Source organism: Stegodyphus dumicola, chromosome 2 (assembly GCF_044657685.1).
Source record: "Stegodyphus dumicola isolate Sdum_Otavi_A_Nest chromosome 2, ASM4465768v1".
In the NCBI taxonomy this organism is placed as follows: Eukaryota; Metazoa; Arthropoda; class Arachnida; order Araneae; family Eresidae; genus Stegodyphus; species Stegodyphus dumicola.
The window spans coordinates 90,759,522-90,774,861 of record NC_140769.1 but is presented as its reverse complement, the minus strand read 5'-3'; the positions used below and the strand labels follow the sequence as shown (position 1 = coordinate 90,774,861).

The window sequence follows — 15,340 nt, the reverse complement described above, 5'->3', positions numbered from 1 at the left end:
CAAAATCTTTCTCACAAATTAAAGTTTTCTTATTGTTTGGTTTATCAGTTTCACTCTTTTCTATTTCCCAAAATTTTGTTATTGTTTTGTCCAAATCATTATTTATAATTAATCTGCAATGCAATTTAGTGCCACTGTCAGTAAATACACTACCACCTTATTACATATCCTAACACTGTGAAATTAATTGTGAACCTTATGAATCTAATTGTTTCAATCTTTAATGGATAGTAAAAAACTTCTTGCCCTAAAAGTGTGTCAACATCACCTGGGGTATTAAAGTTAACATCTGCCAGTTTTATATTATTTAATCCTTCAAAGCAAACATTTTAACATTTTAGATAATGTTAAATCTGTTAGTTTTTGCACAGTTAGAAAATTCAGTTCTTTTTAAAATTTCAATCTTTTTTTTTTTATTATAGTTTTAGTACATCCTTTAATCATCATAGATGAGTAATTGAAGAAGAAACTATAATATAATATTAATTTTTTCTCTTAAATTAAGCCTGTCTGTGCACTTTTTCGCAGTGAAATTTGACATTGAGCCTACATCTAGAAGAGCTCAGCCCTGTTGAAATTGATGTAATTTATCCTTCACTAAAGCTGTATTCAGCGAAGCAATTCATAATTTATTATGCATAGAACTTTTCTCAAGTGCTTTGCACTTTGTTCCAAAGGGTTAGTTATATTTGCCCTGTCAGCTTATCAATCTTCGAACATGTGTTGAAATTGCTTGCAGCTGCAGAGGAATTTATTTTATTCTTTTCCTGTAATAAGTGCAAGCTTTGTGTCTTTTATTAAACTCAAAACAGCAGATTTTTGACTTAATGTTTTTAACGCTGTGATTAGAAGAAAGGCAATTAAAACAAAGATTATGGTTTTTCACTATTTCTAACCTTTTATCCATGGACAGCTTTTTAAATTTAGAACATTTAAATAGCACATGATATTCAGTTCTACACAAATACATTTTGAATTATTTATGCTTACTCCAGAACCATTGTATTAACTTTTGGAGAGTTTCTTTTTATATTTACAGTTGGTCTGGACATGCTAATTGTTTTAGCATTATTCCTTAGAAATTCTAATTATTTACTTAAACGATGCAAACTGTCTTTTTTAATGTTCCTTTCCCACCAAAGTTTCATGTTAGCATCTAACTTTTTACTCAATGCATATACAAAAAGTTATAGATGTAAGTCCATCTACTTTTGGTTCTAATATTTCTAAAGCTCAAACTGATTCACTTGTGCTGTTTCATTTGAGTAACGTTCCTGTAACAATGATCAATTTGGAAAAGTATCTCCTTTTAAAGATTTTAAGTAGTGAAATTTTACCTTGCTTGATAAGTTTGGGTTTTGATGAATACTGGCTTTGTAAAATGTCTCAAAATGATAACACATCATGTAAGTTGCCACGGAAAATAGGTAAGGATATTTTTGGCAGTTTTGCATTTAAAGACTGATCTGAAGTGACAACTAAATTTTTTGAATTAGATGGTTTTCTTAATTCAGATTTCATATTGCCAGTTACTTCAATAACTTCTTCAAGTTCACCAGCATAAGTATCAATATCTTTTTCATCTCAAACATTATAAATGGTTTCGAAAATAGCTTTAGATTCTGATTCTAAACGTTTTAAGCTTTACTTCAATTAAATCGATGGTTTCGGAACAACTAGGATCTGCAAATTTCTTTTTCAGCTGCTTAGTCAGTTTGGTTTTCACTACTATGGTCTCTTTTTCACCAAAAGTTCTTTTACGCTTGTCATAAGTTTATAAAATGAAACACTCAACTAAATCTAATGAATTTGTGCCAAATCAAAAGTGAAGAATGCTGTTGACTCCGGTTATTTCCTCACTTGACATAGATCAAATGTTTTCTGTCAGAAAGTAATAGTAACACTTAAGTGAACTGTAACTATCTTTTATTAATCGTGCAATAACCCAAACTCACAATTATAAAATAAATAACTCATAGCTTTTAAATAGCCATGTCACATTCTCTCTGGCATGCCATCAACAGCGACTCTCTCTGACCCACACCAAAGTCACATTGCTACATAGTAGGGGTGCGGGCACAAGCATATAATATAGTGCATGCATGAACACATACATCCTTTCATACATGCATCACATACATACATCTGTGCTTCCATATATACATGCATACATGAACACATGCATCCTTTCATACATACATACATACATTTCTGAATCTGGCCCTGATCCTAATAACAGAGTAGTACCATATTTGCTGTCATATTAAATTGTATGTTATATGCTGTTATTTTAAAGGTTACAACAAGTTTTTTCTTATCTATAAATTCTTTAACTGTACATTGTTCTTAGTCTATAACAAAATAAAGATTGTTTTGATTTTAGTTTTTGTGCTTGTTATCCTTAATAAATTTTAGGTATAATTGATGAACTAGGTTTGGATATAGTACCATACATTGTATTTCTGATTGTTCCTATGCTAGGTCGAATGTCTGATAAAAACGAACAAGTCAGACTTTTAGCTACATATTGTTTTGCTTCATTAATAAAGCTTATGCCTCTTGAAGTAAGTTATTTCTCTATTTTATCTTCTCTGTTTTCTGTCTTTTATAAATTTTAGTATTTAAAAAAGAAAGTAAAAAGGGAATGCATTAAAAAGGTATATTTCTATTGAATAATGTGTTGATTCACCTTTTGTTCTAGTGACTGTAGCCAGATGTGCTGGTAATAAGTAACTCATTGAGAATGTGGTATTGCTGCCCAAATTTGCATGTAATAGGGTACCCTTTGTTTCCGACAGGTGTTAGATGGCTCAAACTTTTTGTAATTCATCTTATTAATTTTGTTTTAGGGTAATACCGGTGATTAAATGTATTTGATTATTGTAAACTTGTCTGGATGTCCTTCTAACCATTAGGTTATCATTTAACCATGTGGTATGGTGGTGTCTTGTTGAATGATGCCTTTATTATGAGAAAAGAAAATCTTTGAAATTTCATTCATTCATAGTTTTATATGTATCAGTAAATGATTAGCAGTTTACACATCTTGACCCAAAGGCTTTCACAAGCATGATAGATCCGAAGGCGTCTCATGTTAATGCTTCGCAAGTTGTTACAAGAAATTTACTTGACTGTATTATTTCAGCATGGCAAGATGGATGCATTGCTTTGTGTTGTTCTTGGCATTCTCATTTCTTCCAACTGTATGATATAATCAAAAACCTTGATTCCTTAAATAAATTGCTATATTTTCTAGCCTTCTGTGAATAATTAACTCTAGGCTTTTGCAAATCTAAGTGTAATCGTTAAGTGGCTTACAGTGTCAGTTTGATGTGATCAGCAGCTGCCATAGCCTACTTTTATCATGATATGACAAAATGTTTGTATGCATAAACTATTTATCATATGATGATCATAAAATTCTGTTTCAAGGTGCATATAATTTATATAAGTTAAGCGTACTCTTAAAACTACTGATATTTTAATTCCTCATAATAATGCAGGGAAATATGTATTCATTTTAAGCTTCTATGGATCAGTGTACATACAGCTATTATCTCTTTTTTTAGTTGGAAGATTTACCGTACTATGGACAGTCTTAGTTTTCATATTCGATAATTTGAAATGAAAACCTCAGACATTTTATAGTTATTGAAACAGAGTGATCAGGCTCTTTGACAGTTTCATTAGACTGCATTTTGAATTTACTGATAACTGCTGCTTTTGTTCATGACTATAATCATGAAACTATTTTCCAAATGCATAGGGATCAGCTATATTTAAAGTCATTATTAATTTTTGCTTGTGAATTGGTGTGGCATGGTTTGCATTATACTGTACTATCAAAAGATATGATAAAGTGTATTCTTTTAGTTTGTATGCTTAGTTTAAATACCTCCTCTGCAACTTTTTTTTAATCCTGAATGTGAGAATTAAAGGGCTTTGATAATTTATTTTGTTTTAATTGTTAGTTAATTATTAATTAGATATAATTTCTAGAATTAGTGGTTTATTTGAGATCTAATATTTTAAGTTTCAACAGTATGCTTTATGTTTCAAAAGAAACAAAGAGTTCGTATTTTAAAACTGATACCTAAACTTTTCTGCAAAGTTATACTCCATAGTACAGAAAATTGAAATAAGTATATGATGAGGACATTTTTCTGTGTTGTCTTCATCTCTTCAAAATGTATTTTTCGATAGGAGGCTGAAGTCTAGTACTTTAAAGTACTAAATTATCATTCATTTTCAAGACTGTTTTATTCTTTTTTGAAGTTCATTGATATATAACTTGTGCAATAAATTTCTTGCATGATTATTTATTTAACAAATTTGAAACAGTGTAATTAGTATACAGTTTTAACTTGGAAAAATGGTATAGCAACTGATATATGTTTCATTTTGAGAAGTTTTTGAATTTTTCAGGAGTTTTGAACTGGATTTAATTCAAATAATAGAAGTAGAGGATTATGACCGTTGGGGGGGGGAAGTAAACTTGATATCAACCAAGAGAAGGATTCCCCCCCCAAAAAAAAAATTTATGAAAAGTACTTCCTGATTTTTTGTGAGGTGGACGGGCTTTCTTAAGGGAATGTTTGGTTCTTATTCTGCAATAGATCTTATTTATTTGTTTAATGGAAAGTTTTTTTTGGGGGGTTGTTATTGTAAATTTAACAAATGATTTTAGAATCAATAAATATATAGCGATAAATTCTTATTTTTAGTGAGATAATCTTTTTCTGAAATGACTAAATCTTTTTAATTATGTATAAGAAAAAGGTTCATGATTTGACTTCAGACATTTTTTCTCCCTTACCAGTGTGAAAATATAGAAAGAAAGATTTTCTTTTAGTTATTTTCACAACTTGTACTTCATATATATTTATAATTGTGATGCAGTAAAAATTATGGTTGTAAATTTCTTTTAGGGAGGGGTAAAAAGTCCACCACTATTGAATCCCGAATTGCTGGAGAAAAAAGAGCAAGAAAGACTTTTTCTTGAACGACTTATGAATCCTAAGAAGGTCGAACCATTCATCATTCCAGTACCTGTGAATGCTGAACTTCGGTCTTATCAACAGGTGATTATTTATAGTAATTATTTGTAAATACAAATAATAGTTTCTTCAGCTTCTTAGCTTTCATGCCCCCTTGAAATTATGCTCTGTGTAGATCTTAAATTGACACACTACATGCTAGTTTAATGCTCCCCCTTCTTTTTTTTTAATATACACATAATTAGTTGAATATTGATAATTTTATAATAAATCTGTAATTTTTTAGAAACCTTTGTCATTTTGCTTGTAAATTGCATTGTTGCTGCCATGTTTAATATGATGGTCAAAGGTGCTGACTGCCCTTTGATTGGGCCCAGAAGGTATGGATGTTTGTAGTTGTCTCTCTTCCTCCTCCTCGGATATAATATTTATTGTCTCTTGTGACACACTCTAGACAATGCTATCAGTGATAAGATGGCTAAATTACTGATAGCTTTCAGCCATTCCTAACCATCACTTATCAAGTAAATTATTGGGCCATTGTTTATTTTATTTGTTTATTTGTCTAAACTATTGTATTTTTTCCCATATATTGTCAAACTATACTGTAAGTCAATCTCCAAAAGAAAATGAAGTTTTTTTCCATTACTGGTTTACAATTTGATTCCAATTCTAGTACTTTCAACTACATCATTCTTCCAAAAATTTGTTCTTTTTTGAGTTTAGTGAACAAACTACGTATAGTCAAAAAAATTATTTTAACTTTTTATACTACATTTGTGTGTGTAATTCTTTGTGTACATGTGTGCATATATACAATTACATGAAGTGTAGAAATAATTGCACTCATTAAATGTACATATATCCCCTTCCCCCCAAAAAAAGTATTAAAAATTGCTTGTATTAGAATCATTTAATCAATTTAGAAGCCATTTGAGACATATTTTAAACAGACTGGATATTCTTATTATTAAAATGTTCTTCAAGAGAAACAGAAGCAGGTGAGTAAGAACAAGGCACTATTATTTTTCTCAAGTAAATCACTGCACTTCAGTAATTAGCTTCAGTTCTTACGAAAGTGTGTGCATTCTGCAGTAGAATCCCACTAACTTGCCTTTCAGTGCCACGACATTCCTTACGACTTGACAATCACTTTTTTTTTAAATTGCTAAAGGATTTCTGCTAGGCAAGCAGAACATTATCGTTGAAATAAGGAGGTGGTTTATTCGTGTTACAATTTTTAACATGTTCATATGGTGCAAACAGTACTGGTGCATTTTAGTTACTGTATTATTGCAATTACTGTACATATTTATGCATATGAATGTCTGCATGATGTACTTTCCTGTTCTCTTTAAAGATTACAGGATTTTGTTTTTGAATTTTTTGTCCCTGCCCTTTTGTGACACTAATTCTTGGAACTGTGTAATAAATATGGTGAGAGCTTTGGTTCCTTTTGGTGAATTTCATCCATTTCCGTCTCAGTAACAAAGTGGCTGAAGAAAATAAGCTCGCTGTCAATCTGTGATTCCATGCTTTTTTGTTGCTAATCATTAGCAGGTTTGTGACTGTGCCTTATTGTAAGCTAAGTTTTCAGTTCTTTCTGGGTACAATTTTTCAATTTGTGACTGGGTTTTACTAGTGTTATGTTATCTGTGTAAATGAAAATGTTGAATGAAAAGAAAATAAATTAAAGTGACGGTGAAAATGAAACTAGATGCCTTAAAAAGACTGGGCAAAGCAAAAAATATTAAAAAATTGCCATGGATTTGGGTGGATGAACTGTTTTCATAAGGTGGAAAAGAAGAAATCCAAAATCCAGTCTTAATGTTTGAAAAAAATCAGGCTTTGATAGTTTAAACCAGTGATGTCCAACTGGTTTTGCCTTAAGGTCTGCTTTTAAATTTTTGCCATGCCTCCAAGACACCCAGTGTTTCATGCTTGAAAAATAACAATTTCATGAAAATGCATGATTTTTTTAAAATTTTTGCCGCGCCTCTAGGGCACCCAGTGTTTCATGCTTGGAAAATAACAATTTCATGAAAATGCATGATTTTACTGGAGGTTTTTTGTTTGTTTCTTTGTTTTTTCCAAATAATAATGAAACTTATTAAAAACCTGCAACAACAACAATAAAAAAATCTGAAGAAAATCCACTAATAAAATGCAAATGTAATTTAACTTTGAACTAATTTTACTTCAAATTACAAAATAAAGAAAAGTACATACTAACAAATGAGTTATTAATGTAAAAAATGTAACTGTTAAGTTGTTAAATATTTCATTCATTCAGTTCTGCATTAAGTTATTAACTTGTCATTAATGGGATATTTAATTAGTAATATTCTCTGACAACTTATTAAAATTTCATGTATATACTGAAACACAGCATGCGAGCACCATGTTGTTGTTCACATGCATTCTGGAGTCAACATATTTCTGTACTTGTTTTTTATTATTTTAAGTTATGAAGAAGCCTGTTCACAGAGCTCTGTTGACCCCAAAAATGCTTTCACTGTTAGTGCATACCTAAGTATGTTTTCATATTTATGTTGTAAGTTATTAAGCATGTACACTCAAACATGTTACTGTGCGGTGGGTAGAGATTGTGTAAATCGTCTGTGAAAAACCAATTCTTTTTTGTTTTGTTTGCTTAATTTCTTTTATACATCATTCTAGCTTTATTATAGTATTTTAATAGAACATGTGGCAACGATTAGATAATTTTTTAAATGATATAAATTTTGTGCATTCTGAGTTATAATATGAATGCAATATAATACTGTTAAGTGAACCTAGTGCCAGATTGTCGCTATGGTAAACAAATAGAGGGAATTTTAAAGAATGCATTTATTCTATTGTGGTTTATGCGCTGTCAGCGAAGTAGGTTTAATTCAATCCAATAAGTTTAGACGAAATGCAAGAAAAAATTCCCTTTTTTCTGTCTTTCAACCTCATTGATGATGTTTAAAGAAAGTCTGAACACTGCTTAAAAATTATTTTTTTTTACCTCAATGCGAATGCATTAATGAACATATGTCTACATAAAGACCTAAATGGATAGTTACCATTGAAGACCTTATGAACGGTTTTATGATGACATTTAACGTTTGATAATTTTGGCACCACTACTGGAGCATTGCATTATGAACAAACTGTTTTTTCACCAATGCTTGTAAATAATAGCTCTTCTTCCCAATGATGGTTGAAGTAAGATTCCTTTCTCTTTGATGATCCTGGCTCATCATTCATGTCGACAAGCAAAGTAAACCCACCAGTGACCTAGCAGTAAAGTCACTGAACACTAATAGCTCATTCTGGGTTCGAATCCCTCTGAGCAGGCCGGCTGCATGGGCATTTTTGTGGTTTTTTCCTTGTGTAACATGCATACAAGCCAGTTTCCTTTAAAAAGTCTTCTGTGAATGGTTCCCTCTCCTGAGGTATGTAGCCCTTGAGTGCTTTGCCATAATTAAATAAACCAAACTATAAAAAATATTTAAAGTGTTATTTTTAAACTTGCCAGAAACAACACAGTTTGGTAGCCATTACCACAAATTAGGATTATAGTAATGTTTTTGTCTTATGTGATATTGTGATTGTGGCTGGGGTGTACCTAAAGACAGCATTGCAGGCTATCAGGTACCCACAACCCACCTGTTTATTGCCACTGTTTTAAAGGGAAGGAAAAATATGAAAAGAAACGAATACAAGAATGTGAATGAAGCATTTTATTCGTGGTTTAGGCAGCAAAGGAAAACGTAACATGCATTTCAGAACCCATTGATAAGAATGAAGGCACTTAAATTACCTAAGGAATTTCAAGAAGGGGAGTCTGAATGACTGCTATTTAATGGCAAGCTCAAAATTTGGATGAAGTGCTATGGCATTGAACACTTATATGTTTGTGGTGAAAAATTCTGCACTGACTTTGAAAATGTTAATAAATTCAAAGGAAATTTACACATAAAAAAGGGAGGTCTATCTGGAGATCATTTTTATATCTGTGATAAATTTGATCTGAATTAATTTTCAAATGCTATCTTCAAAAATACATGCATCCATGGTAAATAAAAATCAGCCTCAGGCTACAAAAGAAATAAGGAGGAAGTTACATTATTGGCATTCTGCAATGCAACAGGCACTCATAAGCAAATGGAAGACTTCCCATGCATTTAAAAACAAAAAAGTGCACTAATAGGTCTGACATAGCCTGTGATTTGCCTTTTAACACAGGAATCAGTCAACTATATAAATGAATGGAACCAAATTTTAAATAGTGGTTTCTAAAATCCTAAATATCTGCTAAAGAAAGCACTTCTTATTCTTTACTATGTTTCATGCCCTTTTGATGAGAAACAGCTACAAGACGAAAACATAAGAGCCAGAATTTCTCCTTTATAGTGGGACTTTAATATTTCAAAATCATTCAAATTACTAGGCCATTTTGGAAGCTTTAAAGAAGAGCTAGAGATGTAAGCCATGTAGCAAGAGTGTAACATGTTTGAAAAACTAAGGAAGACGCTTGAAACATTGTGAGGTAGATCTGAGTCTTGGAATAAAATTGAGTGAATCAATCTTGTTAATTCTTGGAGAAAGTTACTTGGCCATTCAAGAAAGCAAAGCAGTGACACAAAATTGGAAACCTGTTGAAGATAAATTTAGGTTGTGAAAAAGTGATGTTGGTGTTGGAGAGTGGGTGGGGCAGGATAAAAAAAGTGAGCTTTTAGGAGATAGTAAAATAGTTGCACTAGTGAAAAAGCATGAGGATAAAAATAAAGATGAATCAGTAGATGGAGAGAAGGAAGACAAGAGAAAAGTTATGTCTTATAACAAAAGACTAAAGGTCACCGAAAGAATGCTTCATTACGTGGAGGACCAAGGTACATCTGCTACGATAAATTTTTTCCTTTGTCATCTATGTAAGGAAGTTGCACAAAGACAAAATGAGTGTGTGAGACAGTCTCGCATTACAAGATTTTTTTTTTCTTCTTCTTTAAAGAGCTAACCAGTCATTTCTTCAGTTTTGTTATATAAGTTTTTTTTTGTTTAACTTTGACAATTACTTTAGGTTATGTTGTATTTTTCTGTGTCTGGTATTTGTGCTTTAACTTTCATTTAGAGTAATAATTTGAAAATGTTAAGAGTTGTGTATGCAAACAGACAACTTATAATATTTCATAATAAAACACAAATCGTAACACATCTATGTAAACAACAGGCTGCACAAGCACTCCTATGTGTTAAATGCAACGTTTTTATCAATGGTAACTCATCATTACCCTCTCAGTCCCCATTAGGTTGAGTTTCCAGTATTCTATGGTACACATAAACAAGGTGAGATCGAAAAGTAGGGGGACTGATGTCATAATAATAACTGTATTATATATTTACATATAAGTACATCACTGCCCTTCAAAGCAATTCCCGCCGTCTACAATACACAGGGTTTGTACGGTCCTTAAGAGTCCTTAAAAGTCCTTAGATTTTTTGGAATCGAATTTTGATCCTTAAAAGTCCTTAATTTTGGCCAAAATCAGCAGAAGGTCCTTAATTTTAATCATCTGAAATTTCTGTCAGTTTTTACGACTGCAATTTTGAGTGTGAATTAGAATTTTGGAGGAATATTTTTGGCGATTCACTGACGTATATATGGTTATCTTTTGAATGGGTTCATGAGTCATAATTTGTTTCTAACATAAATGATGGGATACTCGAGTTTCTAAGCAAGAAGTGAAACATAAGCATTTCGAAAGTCATTTTTAATATATAATATATATAGCTATATAATTAATTAAAAATATCTTCTTTTTAATTTTCTTGTAGTAAGAGTTTTTCCCGTGTAATTATCTCAAACTATCCAGAATTCTCGAAATGTGCATCAGTTTTCTCTATAAAATTAATTTTACACTTTTTCCCTCTCTTTTCTTTTCCAAAAGATTTCTGGCTTTTTGCTGTTGCAGAAATGGTAGGAATAATTTTTCTTTAGGGTTTTAGACATTGCAGCTTGGAAAGTTTAGAAGGATTTGAAGGCAAAATTTATAGACACACGATTCTAGAAGATTCGAGAAATATGTGACAAAATGAAAAATGTCTCCGTGGTATCAACACGTAATGGGTATATTTTACAGAAAGTTTGCAATGAATTTCTCACTGAGAACGTCTGGAAGAACAATGAAAACATAATATTTGAATGTTTTACTTCTGATACTAGAACCTTAACATGTTTATCTTCCCTTTATTTTCTCTACTTTTCACTAGACCCAAACATGGAAAATATCAAAAATGCTTCTAATCTTATCACATGGGCAGGCATTATAGGAAGGGATTTTTTTTACTAATAAAGAAATTGAAAACTTACAATTTAAAAGATTCATCTAATATGTCTTAATGCATCATACACATAGCTGGCACTAGGCATTTTCCCATCTGATGCAATCTCTGTGGATCCTAAATTCTGCTTACAATGCCTGCTCTAAATTCTAAAATTTTGCCATTTCTAGATTTTGTTGTTTGGCGTGTCACTAAATTCTGAAAATTCTGCCACATCAGCTCAGTAACCGGCCTTTAACATATGTATTTCATATTTCTTCTGAATGTTCATATTACTAAAGAAATAAAATTAGCCGCTTTTTCTGTATTTTCTTAATGCATTTAGTATTTTTTAGAATAACAGAAATCCTTAATTAAATCCAAAAATTCTAAAATGAAAAGGAAACGTGTTGAAGAAAGAAACTGAATATATAAAGAAAATTATTCTTCAAAGATATGTGCAGTTATTATTATGTAAATTACCCAATTGTTTATGATTTCAACCTTTACTATAATTTCCGATTTCTATTTCTTCATATGATAGAGTTACTGAGCCAGATTAAATTTAAATTAAATTGTATAATCTTTGACCACTAGTTTGGTGTATTTAATTATGGCAAAGCACACTAGGGCTGTCTGCCTAGGGGGAGAGATGCCTCGAGGCCTTTCAGGTTTCTAAGGAAAACTGGCTCTTGTACACGTTACACATGGGGAAAACCACGAAAACACCAATGCAGCCAGCCCTTTCGCGGAATTCGAACCTCGGACCGAACTACCAGTGTTCAGCGACTTTACCGCTCTGCTGGTGGGCTTTCATTTGAATTTGACTGTTCTTGTTTAATTACGTCAACGTTAGCTGTAATTGATTTTGTTAGCATCAGAACATGCCTTTATGTTCTAAGTTCCTTTTAAATAAAGAGGCTTGTTTAAACCTTTATCTGATATTGTAGTTACTTTCAGACGTAGCAATAATACGCTTCAAGTCTGTCGGGCATTTGAACTATTTAACTTTTACCAGGTCAAGTAAACCCTCATATGTACATTGTGGAGAGGTTGGCAAGCTAGGAGATAAAGCACGCAGAAACTAGCGAAAGCATTGGTTTGCATATTAAGACAAATCTCTAATTATTAGAAAAGATGCTTAAAGAGAAGGACATTGATATAAACTAACCAAAATGTCTGGGAAGGCTTCAAATTAAAATGACGGATAAATATTTTGTTGAATGTTGTTGCTACAAAACATAAATATTTTGTAGCTTTTAATGTGTTATTATCTTAATATCATTTAAGAACCAATTTCATAAATTACATGTATTTTAAACCGTGAAATGTTATTAGATTTTGATTTTAATAGAGCTTTTTTAACAAATATTGTTAAAAAATAAAATTTAATAGTGGTCATGTAAATCCATAATGACTAAGGTTATTAAACTACCTAATTTAGTTATTTAAAACTAACTGCTTACCCTTAAAATGTATCTCTACATATTAAAAGGAGTTATATTGTTTCATTAATTCTCACTGTGGTCACAAGATAAAATACAAAAATGTAAAAATTCAAGTAAAACTTATGCTTTGTATCTACTGAGACTTAAAATAATACAAAATATCTTATCACCTCTGCTGCTTTAATGGCTTATTGAAACCTTAAAGTATATTAACTGGGTTACAACCCTTGAAATTCTACATGAAGCTATGACACTAACTGCATCAAACAGAACCTGACTAACTTTCAACACTTGCCAACCATCCCTACATCAGGCCTTTCAGGTTTGTTCTAATCAGCAGGTCTCTCTCTAGACAAGTAGCAGCGGTGACAACATCCAGTCTTTTGTTATGAAGCATGCTGATTATGATCTTACTTCTCATTTTAACGTATGCTGTTTGACATAAAATCTACCTGCTATTTACTAAGCCTCTAGACTGGCCAAGTGTGAGACAAAATGAGACATAAAAAAAAAAAAAAAAAAAATCAACATAAAGCTAACTGTTAGTAAAACGCAAATGTCACTTATGTTCTTTCAAATATGATCAACTATTATAAGTGTAAAATATTTAATGCTACTTAATAAATTGCATTAAGTTTATTTTATTCTCAAACTTATTAATAATTATGTTAATTAATTCATGTTTAGTAATAATACATACTAATTAGGCATCTATTTTATTTTTAGGATGGTATTACAAAAGTGAAAATAAGGCATAGATAATATTTTTAATTGAATTTATTTAGTTCCCATTTGCTCATAGGTCCTTAATATTTTCATTAATGGTCCTTAAAAGTCCTTAATTTCCGTGTGCAGAAATGTGTACGAACTCTGAATACACTTCTGACAACATGCATACAAGTTCTTGAAGCTTTTGAAAAAGTCCTCCTTTGAGACTTTATTAAGTTCCTTGGTAAGCCTGAATATCTGAGATGCTTGAAAATTGGTGTTCCTTTAGTGCCAATTTCAGTCGTGGAAAGAGGAAAAGTCTGCTGGTGCAAGATCAGGGGAATAAAGAGGATGAAATAACTCCGAAGCCATTTGCTGTGCGAGGAACCGTCTAGTCACCTCACCTTACTTTTCTGTCTCGCCTCGCATATGTATTGACTATTATAAACTAATCTGCAGGATATAATTTCCAGAAAAATTCTTAAAAATGCATTATGCCCATATCATTTCCTTATTCTAGTAATTGAGGATTATAACCATGCTGTTGATATCATTGGATGTTTGAAATAAATTTATATTAAATTTCTCAATAGTAATTTTTAGTACAATAAGATCTAATTAATTTTATATATTTAGGAAGGAGTTAACTGGCTTGCTTTCCTAAATAAATATAAACTCCATGGTATATTATGTGATGACATGGGTCTGGGCAAAACTCTTCAATCAATCTGTATATTAGCTGGAGATCACTTTTTAAGGGAACAAACATATAATGTAAGTATGAATTTCAGTTTTTTAATTGTGAAGTAAAACATTTTAAATGTTTTTATACTTTTCATGTTGCTTATATGTATACTTTTCCTTTTATTTGAGTGAAATTATGTATGTAACCTTAACAAAGTAAATATGAAAATTAGACTTGGCTAATATTTAACATTAATCTATAACATAGAGAAATAATGTTAGTATTCCATTATATTATTCATTATTAAATATAATCATGATAAACTTTAATTTTAGTTTATTATACACACTTTTTACCTTATGTGTAAATAAATTTCTTAGTATTTATCTAATCATGAAAAATAAATAAATGTACTCCTTTTGTACATGATATCTGTACAGCAATTTACTTTTTAAGTGATCTGTAGTAACGGAATTCTTTAAACTTCATAGGTTTAGCATCTCAAAGTATTCAAATATTGACTTGAAGAGTGTAAATTACTATGTTAAGAGTTCAAAAATAATTCCCCTAACATGTCCTATGCATTTCAAAGATATATCAAATGTGTAACATGGTACTGAACAGCGTTTATGTGGTAATTTTCTTTTCCAAGGAACAAGAGACTGAAATCTTTTATCAAGTAAAATAGCTAATCTTGTAGGTCTTTTTTGCTATGCCAAAATATATATAACTGAAGTTATTCACTTTTATTTTCAATTGAAGTATTCTGTTAAATTCTTAATTTACATATAACTGTGGAAAATATATAAAAAACATATAAGCAACATTTTACTACATTTAGTGACTTGGAAGAGGCTGAATCGGTACTTGTAACTGTTGGATATCTTGAATTTGCAGTTTTTCTGACAATGAATTCATTAATGAATGTGGAATAAGTAGTTAGTTATTGTTATTAAATATTTTAATTTGTATGTCTTTATGCACATTATCATTTTATTCACACAAATGAAATATGACCAGCATTTCCATAAACTATTCTCAGCTGATAATTTAAATTTGTGATATTATGTTTAAAAGTTGTTTTAGTTGTATATTTTTAAATGTATGTATTAAAATATCAGCGATATTCAGATAAATTTATAGCTTTAGTTTTCCCTTAATCATGTCAGTGTTGCAAGATAGTCTCAAAAGTG

General features: G+C 30.9%; 1 protein-coding gene across 2 annotated transcripts in view; it reads left to right on the top strand.

The window, feature by feature from the left end:
* Hel89B (histone acetyltransferase 1) overlaps positions 1–15,340 on the top strand; it is a 224,698-nt gene that overhangs the window by 149,006 nt on the left and 60,352 nt on the right. For both annotated transcript variants that reach the window (XM_085810877.1, XM_085810878.1), the window contains exons 27-29: positions 2,416–2,564; positions 4,929–5,081; positions 14,099–14,236. In XM_085810877.1, coding sequence (XP_085667003.1) covers positions 2,416–2,564; positions 4,929–5,081; positions 14,099–14,236 — 440 coding nt within the window. The remainder of the gene's footprint in view (positions 1–2,415; positions 2,565–4,928; positions 5,082–14,098; positions 14,237–15,340) is intronic.